The sequence below is a fragment of the Lissotriton helveticus genome, chromosome 11 (genome assembly GCF_964261635.1).
Source record: "Lissotriton helveticus chromosome 11, aLisHel1.1, whole genome shotgun sequence".
NCBI classification, from domain to species: Eukaryota; Metazoa; Chordata; class Amphibia; order Caudata; family Salamandridae; genus Lissotriton; species Lissotriton helveticus.
The window spans coordinates 66,643,329-66,669,918 of NC_136072.1; the positions used below are offsets into that span (position 1 = coordinate 66,643,329).

Here is a 26,590-nt window from a genome sequence, read left to right on the forward strand (position 1 = left end):
CACAAATCAATCTAGATCATCTGAATCAATCCAGCAGTCAATAAAAACTCATCCAAGTCTGACACCTCCCACTTTACCCACTATGAGCAACTGCTCTTAACTCTGACACCATTAAAAAAGGGGTGTTCCCACCCTGAAGCATAGGTGAGAGTAGAATAAAGCACCTCTTTTTAGCGCCGATATTCAACTAGTGAGAAAAGTACAGATTAGCTGAGGGATGACAGAGGTCTGGCTACCTATTTGCTATTAAAACCACCAAACAACCCAAGTATTGCAACTGAGACAAATCCACTCACCACCATAAATAACTACAAAACAACAACTCCAATTAATATCCATCAACTACATCCCCATCAACGAACTGACAACCATTTGCAGATTTTTCAATGTATATAATATATCTTCTTACTCGGTATTTACACGGTTGTAAGTAAACCCATTGTTCTTTTATTTTACAAGAATGTCTTTTTTAACAATTGTTTCAATTTGCTTTTAAAATCGCATGTAAGTTATATTGCAGATGGTTTTAAGTAACTGTGCAATACAAAAAAAAAAAAAAACATCCCCATCAATACCAGAGACTATTGTTGATCTTCAAACTCACCAGCATAAAACCAACAACCATCCACTCAGATTTCCAATGCCACAACCATCACCCCTGCCACCCGAACTCTCAATCTAGAGTCACCACAAACTTTGTTTGCTCCATACTTGGGCAGGTTTTTTGCCAAGCCACCTACTTCTCCTTTACTAATGCCATGGTTAGTGGTGTTGCCTTTGTTAAGCTTTATTCTGCCCCTCTAAATATATGTTTATTTCTTCCTAGGTGCTGCTGGCGATTATGCCAGGCTTGTACAACCACTCAACCTGGTCTCCGCTGCCTCTGAAAACATCCAGCGTCAAGGCTAGCGCCAACGGCTTCACCATGGGACTCACAGCGCATCTCACGTACATGAATATAGATTTTGAGCCTGCTGAAGGTAAATGGACGGTGGAGGACACTACTTACGTCAGCCGTGCAATCATGGCCTTCTAGCATTAAAAGTTATAAAAAAAATTAACTTTGTTATCATTGTAGATGGGGATAGAATCTCATCTCTCAATCGTTGCAGGTGAGCCTCCAATCAGACCTCGCGATGTTTGATTGTGGGCTCCAATCACATCTCCCAATCAATACAAGTGGCGCTCCAGAGAAAACTGTCCACCAATGGGGTTGAATCAGAGTTTTCCATCATTACAACTGGGGTTCCAATCCAAGCACTACGCGACTGCTCATGCGTTTCCAGTTAGCGCTCTCCATAATTGTAGGGTAAAGTCCAACCAGGTTGTTACATCATTAAATGCCGGACTGTAATCACCGCTGCCAGAGAGGCTTAATCAAAGCTCTCTCAATTTTCAGGGGAGGTTCCAATCAGACCTCTCCATCAGCAGTGGTCAGACTTCAATCAGAGGGTTTCGACAGTTTCCGCAGCCTGACCGTCACACGCCGGCATCAACACATTAGCAAGCCACCAGCCACCTCATAAGCCGCAGATAAAAGTCACACATATACTATCCGTCAGTATTTTATAAAATGGCCCATTTAAAGGAAAAAAATTAAATATCAGGGTGAGGCAATCAAACATGAGATGCAAATGCACATTGCAATGATGAGCCCTTAATGGAACTCTTAACCCCATGGGCAGAATGCAGAAAAAAGATGTGTACAAGGCTTTTTACCCCAGACATGGACCAAATTGTACTACCTGACTCTGCCTTCCATTTACAGGACACCATTAAAATCTGGAACACATGGTAGTGACTTAGTGAGGGCTCCTCCAAGCAAGCTTTCTCTATTTAGGTGAGACTTATGGAAGACAAGAATGGGGTTCAAATGCAATGACATCTTGTTGAAATTTACCACAAGCCTTGGCAATAGGGAAGAGTGGACTTGTGGTTGGTAGGTGTCCTTCAAGTTCACACAGCTTTATTCGATCTTTGTAACAGCAGACCATAAAAGCGCAAGATCATCATTGGTAAGTGTGCAATATACTACGTTGGACTTCAAATAAATTGTATTCCACTCATGAAGTGTGGTAAGTGTGGAAGTAAATCAGACAAAACTGGGAGAGTTAGTAGTGGAGCTTTTACGCGCTATGGTAGACCAGGCTTGTCAGATGTTTTTGCGTAGCCCGGGTCACCAACTACAACCAGGCCCTCTCATAAGACAAGGATTTTATCCTAACTTAAAAAAACATATGAACTGCAGTGTAAGAGAGAACAAGACTGATCCAACATCAGGTACCATCTACGGGTATTAGCCGTGCTAGATACCTCCTCGTCAATAAACAGCAAAAACTTGTGTTAAAATCTATAAATACATGAGGTCAGGGCTCTGAAAAAAGCACTGGTCCATCCTTAGATAATATCCCTTTTCCTCCAGCCAATACCTTTAGTCTTTGGGCCAGAACCATCTCAAGTTGTCCAGAGCTTTCATCACAAGTTTATCTTTGATCCTCAGTACCCAGTATGGCCAAACAATGTCAGTACTACCTACTGTACAGTGCCTAACGAAAACCACTCCATACCTAGGCACTTCCTGGCTAACTATCTAAGGCTCTAACACGACATTTACATAAATTGTCTGAAGCTTAGACCCCTTATGTCATCATCACTAAAATTGTTGACCCTCCTTTATCTAACATGGTCAAACAGTGTACCTACCTTACCTACAGAGCATTATCTAATACCTAGGACCTACTCCCTAGCCTACTACCTTGAGTAATACGCTAGATTACTACACACATGGGGCCTCATTTATGAGGCTATGCGTCACTTTTACGCCGCTGGTGCGTCACTTTTTGTGACGTACCAGTGGCGTAAAAAATGCGCCTTGTTGCGCCATATTTACAAAGTGACGCATCTAGGTAGATGCGTCACATTGTAAACCCCTGCGCCACATTATTCCTGCACCAGGTTTAATGTATGCAAGGGGGCGTATTGAGGCAAGAAAGGGTCGCAGAAGTGACGCAGTGAAATCTATGTGATTTCACTGCGCCACTTCTAGGACACAAATGCGTCAATTTCTTACGCCTGCCTCACAGCAGGCGTAAGACTTACGCCGGCCCTTTCACATGGGGCTTGCCCCATGTGAAACGTTACATTACTGGAGTTGCGTCACTTTTGTGACACACTCCAGCAATGCGCCACTTTTGCGCCATACAGATACGTCAGAAATACTGACGTATCTGTAACTCCTTGGGCAATGATGCGTCATACTGTAAATATGACGCATCATTGTTGGTGCAAGGAGGGCGCAGTGAAAAGTGACGCATCGCTGTTTTCATGCAGCGATGCGTCACTTTTCATAAATGAGGCCCATGGTTGGGAGCCTAGGAATTCCTATTTCTTTAAGCACTGCGTATCCCATATGATGGTATATTGTACTATAAGCCTGCATCGCCCACAGAGTCTCTTCCTATCTCTAGTCACCCACCACAAACTGTTATTTGTAGAGTATTTATTTAATGTGGGTGTGGAGAGTTGGTAGGGGTCACTAGTCCACAGGGCTTGGTCGCCCCACTCACTGCTGCCGCTCCTGCCTGCCTTTGCCGCCTCCTGCCTGCAGATTCCTTCGCTCGCTGCCCGCTGCTCCTGGGAATTGCCCGCTGCTCCTGGGAATTTCCCGCTGCCCGCTGCTTCTTGGAATTTCCCGCCGCTGCCTCCCTGCGGCCCCGCCCCCCTGTGATTCCATTCGCCGCCCCGCTCCCGCCACCCAGCTGCTCCTCCCTCCCGGCTCCTTACTCATGACGCCCCCAGAGCGACCGCGCAGCGGACGCGCGCAGCGGACGCGCGCAGCGGGAGCGCCGATTGAGCGCCGAAGGTGCGCCAAAGGTAAGCCCGTCTGCGCCCGTCCGCGCCTGGCCCGCGCCCAGCGCCAGGACCCCTGGCCCTCCCCGCCGAGGCAAGACGACCCGACTGACCTACGACGCCACCACTCTCAATGCACTCAATGCCGGCCGGACCCACGCCTGCTGCTGAGCCACCCTGAGACGCACCCACAGACCCTTCACCTGCTGCACCTGCAAGTTCACCTGCCTCCGAACCTGCCCCGCACCCGCCAAGACAAACACCAGCAGCAACCACCTCAAGTGCATCCTGATCAACACCCGCTCCGTCCACAGACACGCCGTGGAACTCTGGAACCTCCTCGACGCTACATCACCGGACGTCGCCTTCCTCACGGAAACCTGGATGAACGCCTCCTCTGCACCCGACATCGCCATCGCCATCCCGGACGGGTACAAGATCATCAGGAGGGACCGCATCAACCAGACCGGAGGTGGCATCGCCATCGTCCACAGGAACACCATCCGCATCACGACCGACGCCAACGACTCCTTCGCCGCAGCCGAACATCTCCACTTCCAGATTCACACCGACCCTAAGACGACCCTCAGAGGCACCCTCGTCTACAGACCCCCGGGACCACGCACACAATTCAGCGAAGACATCACAGACTTCATCAGCCCGCACGCCCTCCCCTCCACTGACTACATCCTCCTCGGGGACCTCAACTTCCACCTGGAGAACAACAAGGACCGCAACACCACCGCCCTGCTGGAAAACCTCGCCAACCTCGGACTCAAGCAACTGGTCAACACCCCCATCCACTACGCCGGCCACACGCTTGATCCCGTCTTCTCTTCCAGCAAGTACATCACCTTCAGCCACGCCACCGGACTCCACTGGACCGACCACAGCTGCGTCCACTTCAGCTTCAAAAGATCCACGACCCACCACCACCCGCAACAGGTACCTCACAGGAATTGGAGGAAGATCACCGCAGACCAGCTCACCACCTCCCTCAGCCAGAGCCCACCCGCCAACACAACGGACCCCAACGAAGCAGCCCGCAACTTCACACAGTGGCTGACCGCCTGCGCCGATGACCTCGCGCCACTAAAGAACCCTCCCAGCAGACCCAGAAGCAAGAAGGCATCCTGGTTCACCGACGACCTCAAGTACTCCAAGAAGACCTGCCGCACCCTCGAGAAAGCCTGGCTCCTCGACCGGACCACCGACAACATGACCGCCCTCAAACACGCTACCCGCAAGCACCACCAGCTCATCCGCACCACCAAGAAGAAATCCCTGAAGGAACGACTGGACAACAACGCCCACGACAGCAAAGAGCTCTTCACTATCGTCAAGGAGTTCTCCAACCCCAGCACCGGCACCAACGACATCACTCCGTCACAAGACCTCTGCGACTTCCTCGCCTCGTTCCTCCACCGCAAGATCGCCGACATCCACAACAGCTTCGGCGCCCCACCCACGCACCCAACCGTCAAACCAACGCCCCCCACCGCCACCCTTCGCACCTGGACCACGGTGACCACCAAAGACACAGCCCGCACGATGAACACCATCCACTCCGGATCACCGACCGACCCCTGCCCACACCACGTCTTCAACAAGGCCGACTCCACCATCGCACCCCAACTCCGGAACATCATCAACGCCTCCTTCAACACCGCCACCTTCCCGGAGAGCTGGAAGCACGTCGAGATCAGTGCCCTCCTGCAGAAACCTACAGCGGACCCCACCGATCTCAAAAACTTCCGCCCCATCTCGCTCCTCCCTTTTCCTGTTAAAGTCATCGAGAAGATCGTCAACAGACAGCTGACCGCCTTCCTCGAGACGAACGGATCCCTCGACCCCTCGCAGTCCGGCTTCAGAGCCAACCACAGCACCGAGACCGCCCTCATCGCAGCCACCGACGACATCCGGACCCTGCTCGACAAGGGGGAAACAGTGGCCCTCATCCTCCTGAACCTCTCCGCTGCGTTCGACACAGTCTGCCACCGCACCCTAGTCCAGCGCCTCAGCAACATCGGTATCCAAGAGAAGGCACTGGAGTGGATCATCTCGTTCCTCGCCGGAAGAACACAAAGAGTCCGCCTCCCCCCGTTTCGCTCCGAGGCCACCAAAGTCATCTGCGGCATCCCGCAAGGATCTTCACTCAGCCCCACCCTCTTCAACATCTACATGAAACCTCTCGCAGCCATCGCACGCCAGCACAACCTCAACATCATCTCTTAGGCCGAAGACACCCAGCTGATCCTCTCCCTCACCAGAGACACCGACACCGCCAGAACCTGCCTACACGAAGGGATGAAAGATGTCGCCGAGTGGATGAAGGACAGCCGCCTGAAACTGAACTCGGACAAGACGGAAGTCCTCATCCTGGGATCTTCGCCCTCCGCCTGGGACGACTCCTGGTGGCCCCCAGCCCTGGGCACCGCACCCAAGCCAACCGACCACGCACGCAACCTGGGCTTCAACCTGGACCCCTCCCTCTCGATGACCAGACAAGTCAACGCCGTCTCCTCATCGTGCTTCAACACCCTGCGTCTGCTTCGCAAGATCTTCCACTGGTTCCCGACCGAGACCAGGAAGACTGTCACCCAGGCACTCGTCACCAGCTGACTGGACTACGGAAACGCCCTCTATGCCGGAACCCCTGCCAAGCTACAGAAAAGACTCCAGCGTATCCAGAACGCCTCCGCCCGACTCATCCTGGATGTCCCCCGACGCAGCCACATCTCCAGCCACCTGAGGAACCTGCACTGGCTCCCTGTCGACAAGAGGATCACGTTCCGGCTCCTCACCCACGCACACAAGTCTCTCCACGACCTGGGCCCCAAGTACCTCAATGACCGCCTGACCTTCTACACGCCCACCTGCCAGCTACGGTCCACCAGCCTTGCCCTCGCAGCCGTACCACGCATCCGAAGAGCCACCGCCGGAGGAAGATCCTTCTCTTACCTGGCTGCCAAGACTTGGAACTCCCTCCCCATCCACCTTCGGCTGACCCAGGACCATCTCGCCTTCAGGAAACAACTCAAGACCTGGCTGTTCGAGCAGTAGCATACCCCTCCCCCCAAGCGCCTTGAGTCCCTCCCGGGTGAGTAGTGCGCTATACAAATGGCATGATTGATTGATTGATTGATCTGCAAACCCCACTCACACACTTAACAAAGTACACAAAGGAAGAGGTGCGGCGCTAGACGCTGGGGATCACGGTTCGATCCCTGGGTCCGGCGGCAGGGGTCTGCCCAGCACCATGCGACTCTGGGTAATAGCTCGCTTAACCCCTTCGCTGCGGGCAGGATTCCCCTGCTGTGCTGGGGGGCGGAGGGCACGCACAGCGCCCCCATACTCATGACGCGCGTCATGAGCCACGGCGCTCCGGTGCTCATGACGAGCTGAGCTCGTCACGACCACGCCTGTTTAATGAAACGCTCAGCACAGCAGGGGAATCAGCCCAGCGTGCGAGCGTTCCACGGGCCATGACGAGCTCAGCTCGTCATGAGCACCGGAGCACCGTGGCTCATGACGAGCTGAGCTCGTCATGAGCACAAGAGGGGTTAATCTTCCCAACGGCCCCCAGCGCCGAGATACACCTTTGGGGGTGATTCGTGCTCTATACAAGTACTGGATTTACATTTTTTTTTTTTACAAACAAACATTACAAAAAGTACCTTAAGGCCCTCCAGGGTAAAGTTCAAATGGGTTAGTTTGAAACACATTGCCTTATATTTTCACTTCTTTGTCAACTACTCCTGGAAGACCACAAATAATGCAGGAAAAAATTAAGAATTTGACCCTTTAAAATTCTTATGATTAGTTTTGATAATATATCTACCTGAAGTATGTAAATTCATAGAAAAACAAAATAATACCAATCCATTTCTAAGAACCCGAAGATTAATAAAACACAACATGGCACTGATTACAAGTTTGGAAGTATTCTGTACACAGATTCCGGGGCCTGCTATTGTGCCGATACATACAGAATATTCTATATATTTATATATTTTATTAATTTATTAGGCGCACAAATCATCCCGGAGGGGATCTATCGGCGCCGAAGCCGTCAGATACAGGTTACAATTCAATACAGTGATTAAAGAACGAACACCCATGTTTTCAGGAGATTCTTGAAGAAGATTAGGTCCGAGCAGGAGCAAAGGGGAAAAAAAGGGCAGCTGATTCCAGTATTTGGGAGCCAAAAAGGAAAAGCCTTCAATTATTAGTTAGATCCCTTGGAATGGGGAATAACTGCGAGGCAGCAGAATTACCAGGCGGAATTTCTCACGGTGATGAAGATTCCAAGGGGATTCATGAAAACATTTACTCCTGCTCTGAGAAGGAGGACTGTGTCTGCAGGACCTCTGTGTGGCGTTGCTGAGGTAGGGTGGAAGGGTGTGAGAGGGCAGGAGACAAGGGGTAGTTATTACCTGATCTCCAGTGGCTTGGCTGAGGATCCGGTGGGGCAGCACCATCTTAACAGCATTTTAGGCCCCCGTGCAAAGCAGTGCACTGGGCCCTGCCTACACAACCACTCACAGGAATAACAAGCATTTACAATGCAACGGTTTCGCCTTTACAAAAGTTAGAGCTATTGGCATTGTAAATGACAATATTTTTATTTATGTGTTGGTTTTGAAAACAGATAAATAAATGGCATTGTTATTTACAATACCAATAGCATAATCTCTCGCAAATGCTAAACACACACACCCACAGAGAGCCCCCCCACAGAGCCCCACCCACACAGAGCCTCCCCCACACAGAGCCTCCCACACACACCCACACAGCCCGGTCGCGAAGCTTGACAAACTGGAAGCCCACGGCATGGGGGTCTCTCCTGAGCCCACTCCCCAGAGTGACCCACTCTTTGGGGGAAATGTCACTTCCCCTGATCCCATTAACACTGTTGGACTACTCCAAGCACCCTGGCGCCTTATTACCTTACGATTGGAGGGCTGGCAGGAGTGAGTGATTGTGTGTGTGAGTGAGTGAGAGAGAGAGTGAGTGTGTGTGTGAGTGAGTGTGTGTGTGAGTGAGTGAGTACTTTGCACCATAGCACAACTCTAAATGAAATCACTAAAATAATGCGTTTTCTGCTTTTACACCCCGCTATTCCCTTAAACAACACCCTGCAGCTTTATAGATAGGCCGGTGCAGCATAGTTTTCATTGAATCCGTTAATAGCATGAAAACGGCGATCACGCTAAGAAAGCTTTTCGAAGCCTTACTAGCGATAGAAGGCACTATCAGATAATCATAACACACTGCAGCTACCTACAGCTCCTCCAGCCTGAACGGAGTGATCTCTCCCGTATGTTTTACATAGTTCTTCATACAGCCTGCCAGATTTCTAAGCACTGTCGGCTTTTGTCAATAAGAAAAGAGGGGAAAGGAGTGATTTGCCCAGGATCACCGCATGAAAGTACTTAGTCACACATGCAGAGCTCTCTGACATCTTTGTTGATCACAGTGCTCTCCGAAAAGGAGCCTCGCACCCAGCGCTTAATTTGCATATTACCGCGCTGCCAGTAAAGCAGTCTAGCCTGTCCACAGGGCTGGGAACTCTTTATTATGGTTACCCAGCAAAGTCAACATTGTTTTAGCCAAAATCCAATTGAACTCCCTTTGGTAGCCGCGCCGGCCGCTCTCAGCCACGTATGGACATCCGGCTCATCGGAGTCTGTGAGGGGTGGGTCTAATTTTGCCTGGTGTATTTACAATAATCAAAACAGATCTCTACCCCTTGCATACGCTACATGGCATCTGGTACGGAGAGCGTACAAGGCGACCAGATCTATGCAATATGTATGAAAGCAACGTAAGATGGAGGGAGCACCATCTCAGCAGGATCGGACAGGGTGCCGTGTCGAAGCAGCACGACAACTCCATGCACCAGCCTTTAATGCACCACTTGAGGCACAGAAGCGCCAAGCACCCCCAGCGAGCGCCGGGAAGCTGGTGCGCTTCTCTGCACTTGGGACGGCAGGCCAGGGGTGCGCAACTCACTTGGAGATCCCTCGGCGGGGTCGGGTCATCGATGACTCGGTCTCCTCTCCCCGCAATCTTCTTTGGACGAGGCTACGGCAGCTTCTGAGAAACGACCCGGGTGACGAGGACCAATCAGGTCGCGGCTCTCTCGGCGAGCCGTCAGCGGGGTCTTCCCGACGGCAGCCAACCACAGCGCGTCCTCGCTATGACGCGTCGCCGGGAGAACCAATCACAGCGCACTGGGTGGTTCAACTAAAAACCCATGGCGGTTTCACGAAAAACAACGAAAGCCTACAGCATCCATCGTACGTGCCAAGGAAAACGTTACAGCGGGAAATCGAGTGAATTTTTTTTTTATAATTGAAAAGAAGCAATGATGAAAAAAGGGGCGGGTGACGAAAGCCGTGATGAAAAAAGGGGCGGGTGACGAAACAAGGGGGCGGGACTTAAAAATAGGCACGGGAACGCCCCCGATTCGCGTCCGGACGGGGGAAAGAGTGGCGGACAACAATGTCTCCCAATGGCTAGCCTCCATTTATGGAGCTAGCCAATGGTAGACTAAGGCGGGGCATTGCCACATAGTGTAGATCAACAGATTTCGCCTGCGCGAACGCTGCTGCGCAGCGGACGCCAGGCGAAACCTAAAAATGTTTAACGGAAAATTAGTGTTAAATTCTGGTCTGCATGGGGCCCCTACGTTCGTGGGCCCCTCGGGTAACTGCCCAACGTGCCCATGTATTAAGAGGGCACTGGGTGAGGGGTCAAGAAATGGAAGGCAAATGGGAATTCTGTTCTGCACTACTTGTAGCCAAAGTCTTCGAGGAGAAAAGAACAATAGAAATACTGTGTGGTCGAAAATATTAAACCCCCCCCCCAATAACTATTAAAAAGAATCCTTTTTTAAGAGAAAATAAAACTGAATTTCCACCTTAGGAACACAGGGGCATAGTAACAACAAATAGTGATAATTATCACTAGATGTGCTTAGCGCATTTTTTTTTATCGCCGGATATTATCGCAGAGATAACGTGCTATTAGCAACGTTTATCTCTAAAGCGATAAAATATCCGGCGATAGCGGCTCAATGCATGAATATCGCTGGAAATCCAGCGATATTCAGGCATCATCGCTAATGGGGACTTAACCTGAATATCCACCTCCCATTGGATATACAGGTTAGGAAGTGGTCTGAGCAGGCGTTAGATTTTAGCGATACTCGCGCTTAGCGTGAGTTTTTTTATCGCTTCGCCTGCCTTGCTAATAAGCGATAAGCAGTCGCTAACAGGTTGGGTACGCCCACTTTGCATGTCATTAGCGATAAATATCGCTGACATGCAAAGCGGGCCCCAAACCTGTAGCTATCGCCTACAAGCTGTCGCTAACTGCTGTTAGTGACAGCTTGCTAATAGGGCGATAAAAATATCACCGCTTTCGCTGGATAAAGTCCTGCTAAAGCAGCGATATCGCCCTTGCTAATAGGCCCCACAGTTTTAATAAAAACGCATATAAATACCTAAAATGACACAAGTAGATACAGGCTAGGTAAAGCAACATTTATTTTTGCAGTTTTTATATAGTGCAAACTCGACCCGAAGGCATTGGAGCACTTTACATGAGCATCACCTACATTACACATGGACACATTCACTTTTTGTAGGCAGGGGGCGATTAAGTGATTTGCCCAGAATCACAGGATGTTGAGGTTACGCCGAGATTCGGACCTGGTTCCCCTGCTTCATAGTCAGCAGCTCTGGTTATTACACCACAGAGGAGCAATAAGGTGTGGAAAGGGGACACCACAAAAAAGAAAAGTGGATGAAAGGAAGAGCACTGGGAGGGAGAAAATAAACTTAATTTTTTTAATCGGTGAAGTAAATGGGCAAGTTTAACCTTAAGGAAGCCGGGAAGGAAGAAAGGAAGGAACAGAAGGGAGAGAGAAGTAACTTGGAAAGGAAAAATCATTGAAAGGAAGCGTTGATTTAAGAAGTAACCCCACGAATAGCAATAAAATAGGGTCATAAAGTGAAACGCCACACAGTTAAATGTCACAGCCAAGAAAATCCATTTTAAAAGTGAATGGCATTTATAAAAATGCAATTAAAAATAGTCATCGATTGATTTGAATTAATTTCTAACAAATGGTAGATGCCATTGTCGTGTATTTCTATAGGTTCTGAATCGATCCCCCTATTCCTGACCCTATTCTGGTTAAACTTACTAGCTAGTTAACTAACAGTCAGCCCATGAGGCAAGAAATCCCCCATGATGCAGATACCGTTATCTGACGCAGTCACACTACGGCACAGGAACGTGTTATCTGATTAGGTCATAACGCTTGAGATCTAATTAGACAAGCGACATTCCTCCAGCCCCTGATAAGGCATACGACGTTCTCATAACAAATCAAACCTATGACAACCTGGATAATCCGTGCGGCCATTGTTTTGATTTCACAGAGAACTTTAGTAAAGAATGTGCTAACGAGCAAGTCGTATGACATCTTTATTGACGTACCTATGTCCATCCTTACGTCAATCCCGGCACCTTTAAGGTATAAATATTGCCGACCTTGCCCTATGCAAACACACGCGTGGTGACAAGACGGAGCAGCCATACTTGCCGAAGCCGAAAGCAGAAGCAGACCCCGCTGGCAGCAGCCCCGCCTTCCTGACGCGCTGAGAGACGCGCTGCTATCTCAAGCCGAGAGACCCAGCACCGGCGCTTCTGGGCAGCCCTCGCAGGCAGCCTGGAATATCGAGAGCAGAGAAAGAGATACCATTCCTCATTCATCCTAAATTCCAGGTACAGAACTGAATAACCCCTCACAGAAAATTCTTTAGTTATTCACTTGGCAAAAACAAACTTAACTTAAACTGTAACTTTCTATTCCCGCCCACGCATTAGACTTAGGTCAGGTACACGGGGTAGGCGTATTTAGAAACACCAGTTGAGTACGTTTAGTCAAATGTATATGTGTATGTAAATATATTTTAATCATTTTAAACATCATATGGCTCAGAAACCATATCAATGTTTTTACAGTATTATTTTATACTATTGCTTCTAATGTATGCACTTTACTTAACTATAAGTATTGCAATAATATCGATCCATTTCTCATGTATGAGAAAAGAGACTGATCAATAAATAACACCTTTTTATTGAACACGCCCGTCTCTTCCTTTTCTCTACATTCTGATGAGACTAAGAATGCACGTACTGACTGTGTAAAATAATTGCCTTGTGCTCACACGACTCTTGAGATTGACTCTTGATTAGGGGAGAGCAAAGTTGTCATGTTCTATGGTTGTCAGAAACCAAATCCCTTCTTGTCTAATCAGGGGAGTTAATCCTTCCTTGAACATTCGAGAAAGTTTCTAGCGAACTCTGAGCTTAGCTGGCAAACCCAAAAATTAAGTCTAGTATCGACAGTAGTAGACCTAGTTAACGTCTGGTCTAGGCCTTTACTGCTGTAGGTACTATTCCAATGCGCAGAGCCTATTGGGAAAATAGGAGCTACACTACATGGCGCCCAACGCGTTTGGAAAGGGCGATAAAACTAACGTAAGACATTTAGAGTAACTCAGTCGTGCTCTCTCACTCAGACCCCTTTTCCCAAATACTCCAAAGACGTCTGGAGTGGGTGAAAGGTTATATCCTCCAAAACCTCGCAGGAGGGAACTCCTATGTATGGTTCTTGGTCTAGTCAACGTTGAAGGATAAAAACAGTTCCATAATATTGTGCATCTAATCTCTGTTTCCATAAAGAAACCTGATCTGCAAATAAATATAATACCATTCTGTCAGTAAAATGGACAGCGATGAAGAAAGAGAGGCTACTAGATTAGCAGCTGAAATGGCAGCAGCTGATACTACAGCACTCGAGGCAGACCCGGATATAATACTCATCCAGGTCGCCAAAAGAAGATCTATAACTCTAAAACTTATAGAAAATGGACTGACACCTAGAGGTGGCACAGTCATATTCGTAATCGAGGCACACGAATATCGGCAGACAGAGGTATACTATTCATGGATACATTTTCCAGCAGCAAATGCTGTAACAAAGTACTTCCACTATTACAAAGTAGAGGAACCTCCTGAAACATACACTCCTTTCGAGGAGGTGGAAGTACCACTCAAATTCCAAGAGCATTTGCTCTTATTTGATGGCGCCCTAAAACATAATAATCACATTACAAGGCTCGGTCCTCTAGGAAGACCAGGAGCAACGTGGCCGGTCTTAGCCGGATACACACCACATCCAGACATCGACGAGATGCCTGCACCACAGCTGTTAATACAGCTAAAACAACTACTAAAAATTCACAGACAATTAGTTCAGTATGTAATGCGGACTTCAACAATTCAGCCAGCGATTAAACTTCCACAGCTGACCCCTCACCAGGGGAACACAAATAAAATTACACCACAGAACATCCAATCCTGCCTAGGTAAAGTTCCAGCTAAACGGGAACAAATACCATTCTGGTTGGCACAGAAAATCACCCAAATAGAGGCGGTGTTTCCTGACACCACCCCGCTGGAAAAACACAGGATTCTGACTATATGTCTCCCAATGGGAATCGCACCACACATTGAGGATTGTGACACTTGGGGTACAGTCTTTGCTTCCATCTACACAAAAACGCACGGTGTCCCATCCATTTCGGTGATACCAGATGTGCTAAAACAAATTCAAGATGAATACGGTCCAGAACCTGCTTTAACTCTTGGTATGAAATTACTGAAAGACTTCAAGCAGGTCTCGGCTATATTACTAGCCAACATAAAAGGTGAAGCAGCAAACGTGGCGATCCGCCAGAGGTTAAAAGAGACAGATATAGCAGACCAACCAGCTGAAATTGCCAGAATCATAGAAAAATCCTATGAAGAACTAGGCAGAGATAGTCTAGGTGGAATACCAGTAAAACCGCAACTGACTACAAGTCCAGAAAAAATATTTTTTAATAATAATAATTCACCAAAAAAGAACTGGGATGGAAACAAACAATCCAATCCTAAAGAAAAGAAATTCCAGTCCAGAGGAAGGTCTCCTAGGCGAAGAGAGAAATCTCCAAACCAAAGACAGAGGTCACCACAGAGTGACCCCTCTGGGAATAGATATAACCTTAGAAATAGGGATAATATTAAAAAACCTGATAGATATCAAGACATTGATACACGTCCCTCTCAATCTTTTCAGAATTCCTCGCAGAAATCGGAAAGAAGAGGACGATCAGAAGAGCACGCCAAGTCCAAAGACAAGGAACCTGCACAACTGAAAAAGAAATTACAATTTCCAAAAAAGAAGGTAGCCAGTATCAAGGTAGTTAACAATGCCGAGAATACTGAGGACACAACTGAAAAACGGAGAGTGGGCTCAGACAATGCTAGACAGCGCAGCAGAGGTGAGCATAGCTCGCAAAGTCTTTATGAATCATCTGGAGACAGTGGACACGAATGAATACCTTCAAGTGGAAACTGCAGATACCAGAGTTAGCAAGCCCCACAAGATATACGAGATAACATTACGTATAGAGGGAGATAAGACTAGGAAAATAAGGGGACTATTTTGGGATAACCTCTCCAAAGGCTATGACATTCTTCTTGCTGAAAAAGATTGGCCACCAGAGTTTGTCAGGGAGTGCCCTCATGGCGAAGAAGTAATTATGCCTGCCTTCTCGAATCAAATACCGATTCATAAAAAATATACACTTGCTAGAAAGTGGGCAGTGGCCTTAGCACCTGCTTTATATTAAAATCATGTAGGATGGGATGAGGATTCTCCTCCTCACAAAATCCAGTTAAAATCACAACCAACTGCACAAAGGCAGTATCCAATTAAGCAAGAAGCTAAAAAACAAGTAAATGAAATACTAGATCAGCTAGAATACCAGGGGGTGATTGAAACTTGCACCTCACAAATGAACAATCCTTTGTTTCCGGTCTCCAAACCAGACAATTCGTACCGTCTAGTTTTGGATTACCGACACCTTAACACATGTTGCAAAACGTTTGCAGTGCAAAACTCACACAGTGCTGCACTAATGAATAACATAGTGCGCAAAAAATACAAAACAACCTTGGACATCTCCAATGGATTCTTTTGTCAAAACATAGCACCAGAGAGCAGATATTTAACTGCATTCTCAGTAAATGGCACTCAAAAACAATTCTGTCGGTTAGCCCAGGGGTACAAGAACAGCCCGGGGGTATTCTCAGCGAGAGTAACAGAATTACTACAACTATATGATGATGAAGCATTATCTTATGTCGATGACATTTACTTAACAGATGATGACTTGGAGACTCACTTGAAAAGGGTGTACACCATAATACTTGGGTTCGCTGCAGAGGGTTACAAATTCAACTTCAAAAAGTCCAGAATTGCCCATCTGACGGTCCTATTCTTAGGATATGAGTTATCAAGTGAAGGCAAAAGCCTGGCAGACAATTTCCTAGAGAAATGTGCCGTTATCCAAGCTCCTAAAACACTAAAAAACTTACAGTCAATTCTAGGCTTCCTAAATTTCGGAAGAACATACATTGCAAATTACGCAGAAAGGGTCAAACCCCTTTATGATCTAATTAAACCAGACTTTAAAAGATCCAATTGGACTCAAACACACACAGAAATTTTGAGATCCTTACAAACAGACATGCTAATTAAAACAAAATTAGAAACCCGTGATAATACACGCAACCTTGTGATCCGAGTCATCCCAGGGAGATGCGGATTCACATACCTAACCTCTAATGAGGGAGATAAGGTACCAATTGCATTTAAATCACACATGTACACAGAAGCTGAACAGAAATTCAGTAATACAGAAAAAATTATTCGTGCAGTTCAAACCGCAATAGCTAGAGAAAAAGACATAGCTGACGGTAGACATATCACAGTCAGAACAGCAGAATCAGCCTTTGAGGCACTAACAACACCGTGTAATTTACCAACAACAACATTGAATCCGGAATGGATACAATGGGTGAATTCAATCACAACGGACAAAGTAGACTACTACTTTGATCCAGAACTAGAAGAATTAAAAAATCTAAAATATGAAAAGACGTATCCTCTGCCAATCGACATTCTGCCTCTACGACATTACGCCTGTGTAATCTATACAGACGGACATGCTCAACCCTCCGTTTGGGGAGAACAAGCATACAACCCCACATGTGAGATTACAAAAGAAGTGTGGCGCGGAGGTAAATTAAAACCTCTATTAACAAAATCACACTCAGTAGAAACTAATTCAGAAAAACAAACTGAAATAATCGCATTGAAAATGGCGCTAGATAATGCGGATCGCGAATTCCCGACACTTATAGTGTCAGATTCATATTACTGCGTCAAATCATATAACAGCGATTTGCAGACATGGATTCAGAACGGTTACAAAGATGACACAGATGCACCAATAAAGCAGAGACTTCTCTGGGAACAAATAGCTCTTTTACAAAAAGAACTACCAAAGACTCACGTGACTCACTCACTGAGTCATCAACGTGATGGCGTTCACGTTGTAGGGAATTCATTGGCTGAAGCAGCCGCAGCGGCAGCCACTAAATCGGCTCCCGTAGATCAAAAAAAGCGTACATTAAAATACATTGACGGTGAAACATGGCTGGCGGTGAAAACGTCATCAAAAGGCGACTGCTCAGCGTTACCGATCAACTATCCACTCAATTACACATACATAATCGATGCAAACTCCGTCCCTTTTGCTCGAATCCCTGGAGTGGGGGATAGAGTGATTCCAAACATGGACAGGAGAAGCTTGTTAATCGCAGACGCACATATGGGTGAGGGTCTTGGACACCTCAAACTAAAAGATTCTCTGGAAGATTTACAATCACGGTACTGGTGGCCAGGCATGAGCCTACATCATACCATGTTTGTAAAAAACTGCCCAAACTGCAACAGAAATCGCAGTGGGGAGAGAAAAAATAAAATACGGTGGAATCTGACTGCAGATAACATCACCACTAAAAAGAATGGCTTGCGATTAACATATACAGGCTAGTTCCCACTTATAATGTAGATCCACAGCACTCGGCTGACGTCCGGACTGTTATACAAGATTTGCGAGTCTAAATGGCATATACGCTAAGAGCATGCTACGTTCGACCATTTCTTTCACTCAGGCAATCCAGCCTGGGGGGGAAACATGGCCGAATGAGCACAGCTCAGCGGGAATCTTCTCACTTCCTTCCTGAGGGTATGGGATGGTGTAAAGAAAAAACCAAGGCAGAAAGCAATCTATAATGGAAAGGATATTAGGTTCGGGAGCTGGGTGGGTCAAACATCTAATAAGTGTCCAACATAGTCTAAATAACTTGCCAAGAAATTCTCTGAAGGGATTCAGTCCGTACGAATTATTATTCGGAACTAGGATGTTGATCTCTGACCTTGATAGTCAGACTTCAGTGGTAATAGAAAAAACCTTTGATGTCAAAGACCGTTTGGCTATTTTGCAGGACTTAAACAAAACAAGAAAAGACCTGAGCAACATACAGTTGAAACAACAGCCAACAACCACTGAAGAATCACCACCTGTCCCAGCAAGACCTGTCTGGATTCCAAAAGTCGGGGATCTAGTCAGGGAGAAGATCGCGGTAAAGAAGGAATTTGGGCCTTCTTACAGAAAAGCAGTTCCTGTCTTGTCTATCAACGGGACAAGATCAGTTGTACTACCGCCACTTGCTGGAAAAAAGGAGAACCGAGTTGTATCCATCGACCTGGTAAAACCACAACATGTGGCCGATAACAAACGGTAGGCCAAGTGGACTCCCAATAAGTAGCAGAACACTAAGGTTTGCTACCAGTACAGAGGTCCTAACAAAGAGGCTCATCACATTCGAAACGCCTACAGAAGAACAACAAGGACTATGCAACACCGCAATAGAACTCAGACCTCTGAAAACCCAAATAAAGACATTTAGCAGAGACACACCAATCTATACTGAAGTACCAAGTGAAAATGCAAGAAACAAAAATCCTGAAGCAATTGGAACAATTGACAGAACTGCATCTGGTTACTTCATCAACTTCGATGATTCCTCTGAAGGTTTCAGTGAATCAAAGACACAGCCATCATCCAAAACCTTTAAAGACAAAGCGAAGGAACTTTTGAAACAACTGAAAGAAACATATCTGGTTTCTCCATGGATTGAATTTTGGGTGGGTTTTGGTGCATTTATCCTCATACTTTGGCTCATCGTGGTATTTACTTTGGGACGCTTCATTGAGGGAAAATATGCTAAAATGGACACAGCAAGTCAGAACATCAACTTGGTCCTCAAACCACACACATCTTCACACGTCGAGAAAAGAGAACTTTCTTCAGAACTTTCTTCAGCCAACTTCACAGCAATTCCAATACCTGGTGGGGTAGCCTGGGACAACACTGACTATGAAATTTATGGTCCGGTCGAGATCCTTAAGTATCCACACCAAATCAAGATCTCCTTGAGTGACTTTGCAAAACCAAACTCATTTGCTGATGATTGGGACTTTGAAAGTATTAACAATATGATGTCTGACTTAGTAATGTCTGCTAAATTTACAAAACATGATTATTTGCAAGGTTCTACAAATTATGATAGTATGTATTGCTATAACCATTATGGTAACCATTTCTTGCATAAATCTGCACAACCTAGAAATGTTTTAAATTATAATCAATGGGAACATTGTGCTACACCTCCAAAAGGGAGCTCTAGAACCGTTTATGACAAATATTCATATTTTTCAGGTTTTAACATAACTAATGCTGAAACATTTTATTACAAATTGTCAAACAAGACAGGGATGAAAACCATGATAACCAACACAAAATTGATATATTCAGATTCATTCTTTGAAAAAATGAATACTTTTGGATTTGATTATTGGGACAAAAATGTTGATTTGAAAAGTGTTTGGGGTACAAAAGAATGGCAAGTACAGGGTTTAGAAGCTTTGTTTAGAGCCTGCATGATCCCAGAACAAATGATATTTTTAAATGACACTGTTCAACAAACCACCTGTCTTGGCTTAGCCAAAATCAAAGATTTAAATAATCCGTCTATTCCAAAGCCAACAATGTTTAGCAATAGCTCTGATACAGATGAAGAGATAGACGTAAACCATATATTAAACCAAAACAGAACACATCCTGATTGGAAACAATGGTTGATCTGGCCCACAGATACAAATCACTGTCAAGACAGATTCCTGAATAAAACACAGGGTTTCAAAATGACCAGGCCAGACCCTAGATATCCCCAAAGACATCACCCAGGGATAATAACCACCTACAGTGTGGGCAAATTATGCCTTCAATGGCTACAAACTTCCACACTGCCTGAAATTAAGCAACACCTAACTTTAGTTACTGATGGTGCTGACTTGCGTGATTTCATAATGGGACCACGCAAACAGCGTCAAAAGCGTTTCATAGCAGCCTCTGTATATGCAGCATACAATGAGGCCTGGAAGGTTACTCAAATTGAAACAGCAGAGAGAATACGTGAAATTGATCGTATTAATTTGGAAAAATCACTTTCTGTAGTGGACAATGGGTTAATAACTCTGTCCTCCAGAATTTTTTCATTGGACAGCATTGTGTCTTCAGCAATCGATATATTATCGCAAGACTTACTGTTATTACAACATGGTCAGTCACAATTGCGTTCTATTGTACAGCTTGGCTGGACGTTACAAAATCTGCGTTCAGGCTATGTGCCTTGGCGTTTAATCAACACAACGTCACTATTCCAAATCTTTAACCTTACTGATAGACAAATCGGTATGGCGCAGAAGGGTGCTGATTATACAATCTTGAGCATTGAAAAACTAGAAAGATTACCAATGACAATGTCAGAACGACCTGTCAGTGAATGGATAATCCACGGAATAATAAATATTCCAATCTCAACCTTCAGGTTTCAATACTGCCAAAAATATATACAGGCTGGCATGTACGAGAAATTGGGAAAGGGGTACCTTAAAACAACTTGGAACCTGCCCTATTCACATGCATGTGTTAGTAATAAAGGACAGAAAGTGTTTCTTAGTGGCAACAATTGTGCTATGTCACTAAGCGGCACACTTCTGTGTAACGGTATTAGTTTGCACGGAGCCTGTGAAGGGAATTCATACAACCTTTCATTTCACCAGCAAGGCGCACCTGCAACTGAAATAGAACCATTCTTTCAAAGACTCTATAATGGGAGTTACATTCTTATTGTAGACCGCAGATGTTGCAGTCTTATGCCCGGGACTCCTTATCTAGTAACTACAACGGCGAAGGTCAAGTGCTGTGGACGTTCTTTGTTCCCCAGCTCCTTTCCAGACAGGGAGGCGAGGGCATGGCCCAGTTTGAAAATTACTTCTATTCGAATAGACACTTTAAGCAGAATGAAAACAGTGCTTCTTCAGACGCCTACAAGGCTCACGTCATCAAAAGAAACGTATGATCTACAAGTCGCAAGGACGACTGCAGAGATACATACATTATTATCAACTAATTCCCCCGTACATTTCGCGGAAATCCTAAGCGAAATCTTAAATATTTCTGATACCACTGGGGTCTCAAAGGTATTTAAGACAGTATTTTCGATGGCATTAACACCATTCAAAGCCATACTGGGTATTTTTCCAGATTTCGTCCATTCGATTTTTGGCGGACTTCCCCTGATCCTGGGACTAATTGCAGGAATCCTATTCCTAGTCCTTATTTTTCGTTATGGCAACCCATGTCACAGATCAAACTCTCGCGACAATGGAAGATACGATCCTAGCCATTGGATACCGGGACCGGATATCAAAAATCCTGGGACTCTCCCGGCTTAGAGACCTAAATATGACTTGGTTTCTATCATTTCGACCAATGTGGCAAAGGTGTGTTTTACCTGTACTAAGGTGTCTGCTATGCGGAGAAGAATGCGTGTTAGACACCTGTCTGACGCTACAATCGGATGCGCCGGTGGATGCAGATACACTGTTGGTTCCTACCAAGGTTCACGCTTTGTGCTGCCCTCAAAGGCTGCCAATCCTGATGACGGTATTCCTGGAATCTTCACCACTACGATTGAAGAGTAGTGAAGTTCAAGATGAAAGCAGCATCGAACAGGTACGACCTTCTGTCAGCAATGCGAATCAGAATGTCAATGGAGACAATCATGCGCACGAATGCATGGTTACCCCTATTTCCGACTTAGTGGAACTTTCCCATGAAGCTGTTGACAGTTTTTTCGAAAGCCTGAATGATATGATGTTCTCTCCGGAACAGAAATAGAGACTTTTGAGTAAACTCGCACACGGCGTTCCCTGAATTCGGCCTTCAACTTTAAAAATAAAGTCACATGAACAATTACCATCCAGTTCACGGACAGCAATTTTTTCAGCAAGCCCTTAAAATATTTTTCTATATATTTTTTTTCCCGGGACACTGATTTTCTGCTTAAAGTAAGAAACTATTCCTAGAGAACTAAGATTTCTATTTTTTTTTTTTTTTTTAAAACCTTTATTGGAGTAAGCACAAAAATACAAGGATGGGCCTACAACCACACGGGCTGGCCGCTAAAGAGGAGTCGAAATACAAGATACCTGCCCGCATAGGCAACAATCGACCAACATTGCAATACTCCCCACGAAATACAGGACAAAACAGATTTTATTTTATATGAAAGAACAAACACACAAAAAGGCGAAAATATAGTACTGTCAGTCAGCCCAAAGGACGTGAAGGGGGGGGGTTATAGCAGCAGGAGAACATAAACGGAGCTCCAAGCTCCAAGGAGATCGGGGGGGGGGGGAGGGGCGAGGAGATCAGAGGGGAGGACCGGAAACACCAGTACAACCCCTATATAAAAGGTTCCAGGAACGCTCGCCTAGGGAGACAGGGTAATCTCAGCAGTGCCTACAAGGGGAGGAGTACAAATGTCGCCACGGTAGTCATTCCATTGACCCCAAACCTTCGTCCATGCCCCGGGTCTGCCCCTGGCCACATAGACAGTCTTCTCACGGAACATGGACCAGTCCATATTATCCTCCCATTTCGAGGCGTCAGGGGGCCTAGAGGCCCCCCAGAGTTGCGCGATATCCCGCTTCGCAACCATATAACCCAGGGTGGCCCATCTGGTCTGGGCCACCGAGTAGTCGGTGGGTTCCCAAACATTCAAAAGACAGCGACGAGGTTCCGGACGCAAGGACACACCTGTCACCACAGCCATCACTTCAAGCACAGTCGTCCAATAAGCAGCCACCATCGGGCACTCCCAAAGAATATGCAAAAAAGTTGCACTCAAACCACAGCCACGCTTGCATAACCCGTCGGAGGAAAAGCCCATCACCACCAGTCGCGGTCCCGTAACGTACACCCGATGAAGGATCTTAAGTTGAACCAGACGGAGACGAGCCGGAATAGCCACCTCCTTCGGGGAGGAGAGGGCCGATTGCCAGTCCTCATCATCGAGTTCCAACCCATCGCCCACCCACGCTTCCCGAAGTCGGACCAGTAGGTCGGCCCGATTATTAATCAACTTTTTATAGATCAGGGAGATAGTACTATCAGGAAGATGCCCATCAAGGATACGATCTTCAAGGGGGGAAGAATCAGGCGGAATCTCACCAGGAGCAAATACCGAAGCAAGGGCGTGTCTGACCTGTAGATAACGAAAGAACTCCCGACCATTCAGGCCATAGTCAGCCTGGAGGGCCTGAAACGACCGCACAGAACCCTTAGAGTACACATCCCCCACCTTACAAATCCCAATCACATCCCAACGGTCGAAACCCTTGGTAGACCAGAGACCGCCCAGACGTTCCGAAGCATAAAGCGGTGTCGCCAACGTCAAGCGATCTTCCCATCCCAAGCTCACATTCGCAGCGCGCCACACAGTCAAAGCAGTCAATGTAGGTCCCACAAGATGGCGCCCGGCGGAGCGAGAGTAAAGCACTCTGTTAAAATCACCTCCCGGAAGCTGAAGTTTATCCATCTCGAACGCCGGATTACGACCCGGCGAAAACATAACGTGATTGATGGCAGACAGGTGGGAGGCCCAATAATATCTCTTAATGTCGGGGAGCGCCATGCCCCGTCATACCACGGGATGGAAAGTTTTGCGAGAGCAATGCGCGGACGCCCATCCCAAATAAGCTGTCTCTGAAGACTCTCAATCTCCCGAAAATAGGTCTTAGGGATAGGATCATAAAAGTTCTGGAGAGCGTAGAGAAATCGCGGCAATGACATCATTTTAAACAGGGCCGCCCGACCCAGAGGAGATAAGGGAAGTTTACGCCAGCGGGCAACGTCCAAACGTAGTCTAAGTAACGGGGGAAGGAGATTACGATCAAAGCGAAGGGACGAGTCCAAAGTAACAAAGATCCCCAAGTATTTAAAGCCATCCTGGGCCACCTGAATGGGAAGCCTACTCGGCAACGGAGGCAAGACACCAGATAAAACGTATACACAGGACTTGGCCCAGTTAATTACAAGGCCCGAGTTAGCACCAAAGGACGCGAGAACGTCAAATAAAACGGATAAAGACTTACGAGGGGAGGTAAGATACAAGAGGATATCGTCCGCATAAAGCGAGACACGGTCTTCAAAGTCCGGGGCCCAACGAATCCCTTTAAGGGACGGTTCCCACCGAAGCCAGGCCGCCAATGGTTCAAGAGCGAGTGCAAACAGCAGCGGAGACAAGGGGCAACCCTGGCGGGTGCCCCTACCCAAGGAGAAGGGAGCCGACACCCTACCATTCACCACAACTTGCGCCAGAGGTTCCGCGTACAACAATTTAATCCAGCTAATAAACTCGCACCCGAATCCGAATTTCTCAAGAGTCGCCCATAAATAGGGCCACTCCACAGTATCGAAGGCCATAGAGGCATCCAAGGACGCCAAAATGGCCGGTTCCGTCAACAGCCCCGCCCTCGATATCTCGCCGTGAAGGCGACGTAAATTCAAAGCAGTGTTGCGATGTGGGATAAAACCAGATTGATCTGGATGGACCAGGTCACCAAGAACCGACAAAAGACGGGACGCCAAAAGTTTCGCCAAAACCTTGGGTTCAACATTTAACAGGGATATAGGCCTATATGAGGAACAAAGGTCCCGCGGTTTACCATCTTTGGGGATGACGACTATCGTCGCCAGACGCTGATCGTAGGGAAGGAGGTTGCGCTCTCGGGACTCTAAAAACATATCTCGGAGATACGGCGCCATCTTATCGGGACGTAACTTATACAACTCAATAGGCAACCCGTTCGGGCCCAATGCTTTGCCCGAGCGGAGCGAACGGATAGCAGTAGCTATCTCATCAGCCGTAAAAGGGGAGTCCAAAGCAATACGGTCCAAGTCGGAGACACAGGGCAGAGTTATATCACGCAACAGAAGGCGAGAATCAGCCACATCCCTCACAGACACGGGAGCATACACAACACGGAAGTATTCGGCAAAACGGTCAACAATAGCAATCGGGTCAGTCACATTCTCACCACTCGCAGACTGAATCACGGGCACCACACGATTAACTCTTTCTTTCTTGTCCAACCACGCTAGGAGTTTACCCGCTTTATCACCCACATCATATAACCTGCCTTGCTGCTCTCGAAACATCACCTTTGCAGGGTCCGTGACCAGGGATTTATAGGCAAATTGCTTCAAACCCAGGGCGTGAAGTTTTTCAGGTGTGACACCAGAGTCCAGTCCGACCTCCAAAGCCGAAATCTCCCCCTCAAGGTCTACCACCTCCCTTTTCCCGGCTTTCTTAGCTGCAACAATCAAGGAAAGGGCCTGTCCACGAATCACCGTTTTAAAGGCTTCCCACAGGGACACAGCCGAAGAGACCGACCCCTCGTTTTCCAGGAAATACGCATCCATGGACTTGAGCAAGAGGCTACGGGTCTCAGGGGAGGAAAGGTACCATGGGTTAATGGGAGCAACGCGGCCCGCCGTCTCCACCCCAACCTCAAAACTAAGCCAGAGCGGCGAGTGGTCTGAGATACCCCTTGGCAAATGCAAAATCTCACTGACCGCCGACGACTGGGCCGCGGGCATCAGGAAATAATCCAGCCGAGACAAACTGCCATGTGCCCCAGAGTGGAATGTGTATTGAAGCTGAGTGGGATGCAATAGTCGCCAGCAGTCCACAAGGCCAAAGGTATCTAGAAACCCACCCAGCCACTGCTGAGCAGCCGGAGTATCCCTAGGGGGATGGCGATCGTGAAGGCCGGAAAGCACCGAATTAAAATCACCGGCCAGGAAGAGAGTACTATTAGGGAGATCTAACAAGACGCGGCCCAAATCAGTGAAAGTGGAAGTCTGCAAACCCGGGGGGACATAAACATTGAAGAGAGATAGGGTGCGGCCCTCATATCTACCCACCAAGACCGCATACCTCCCTCGGTCATCTTGAATCACCTCATCAATTGCCAGGGGGAGGGAAGTTCGAACAAGGATACCCACACCCCTGGAACCAGAGGTAAACCCCGAGTGCGCCACAAGGCGGTAGCCCCACCTATTCATTGCATAACAAACATTTCCAATCAAATGAGTTTCTTGCAGGAAAACAATGTCCGGTGATAAACGTCGTATACATTTCAAAACCACACTGCGCTTAATACGATCTCCCAGACCGTTAACGTTCCAGGAAACGAATTTTAACCCTCTACCCCCCATCCCATCCACCCGATCCAAGACCCCACGTCCATGAGCACGACATCAGAAACAGCAGCAAACACAGGAGC

General features: G+C 47.1%; 1 protein-coding gene across 1 annotated transcript in view; it reads left to right on the top strand.

The window, feature by feature from the left end:
- Positions 1-26,590, top strand: part of VWA5B2 (von Willebrand factor A domain containing 5B2) — a 397,568-nt gene that overhangs the window by 60,913 nt on the left and 310,065 nt on the right. The window contains exon 2 of the mRNA XM_078665491.1: positions 827-980. Within this exon, the coding sequence (XP_078521617.1) occupies positions 842-980 (139 nt within the window). The 5' untranslated portion in view covers positions 827-841. The remainder of the gene's footprint in view (positions 1-826; positions 981-26,590) is intronic.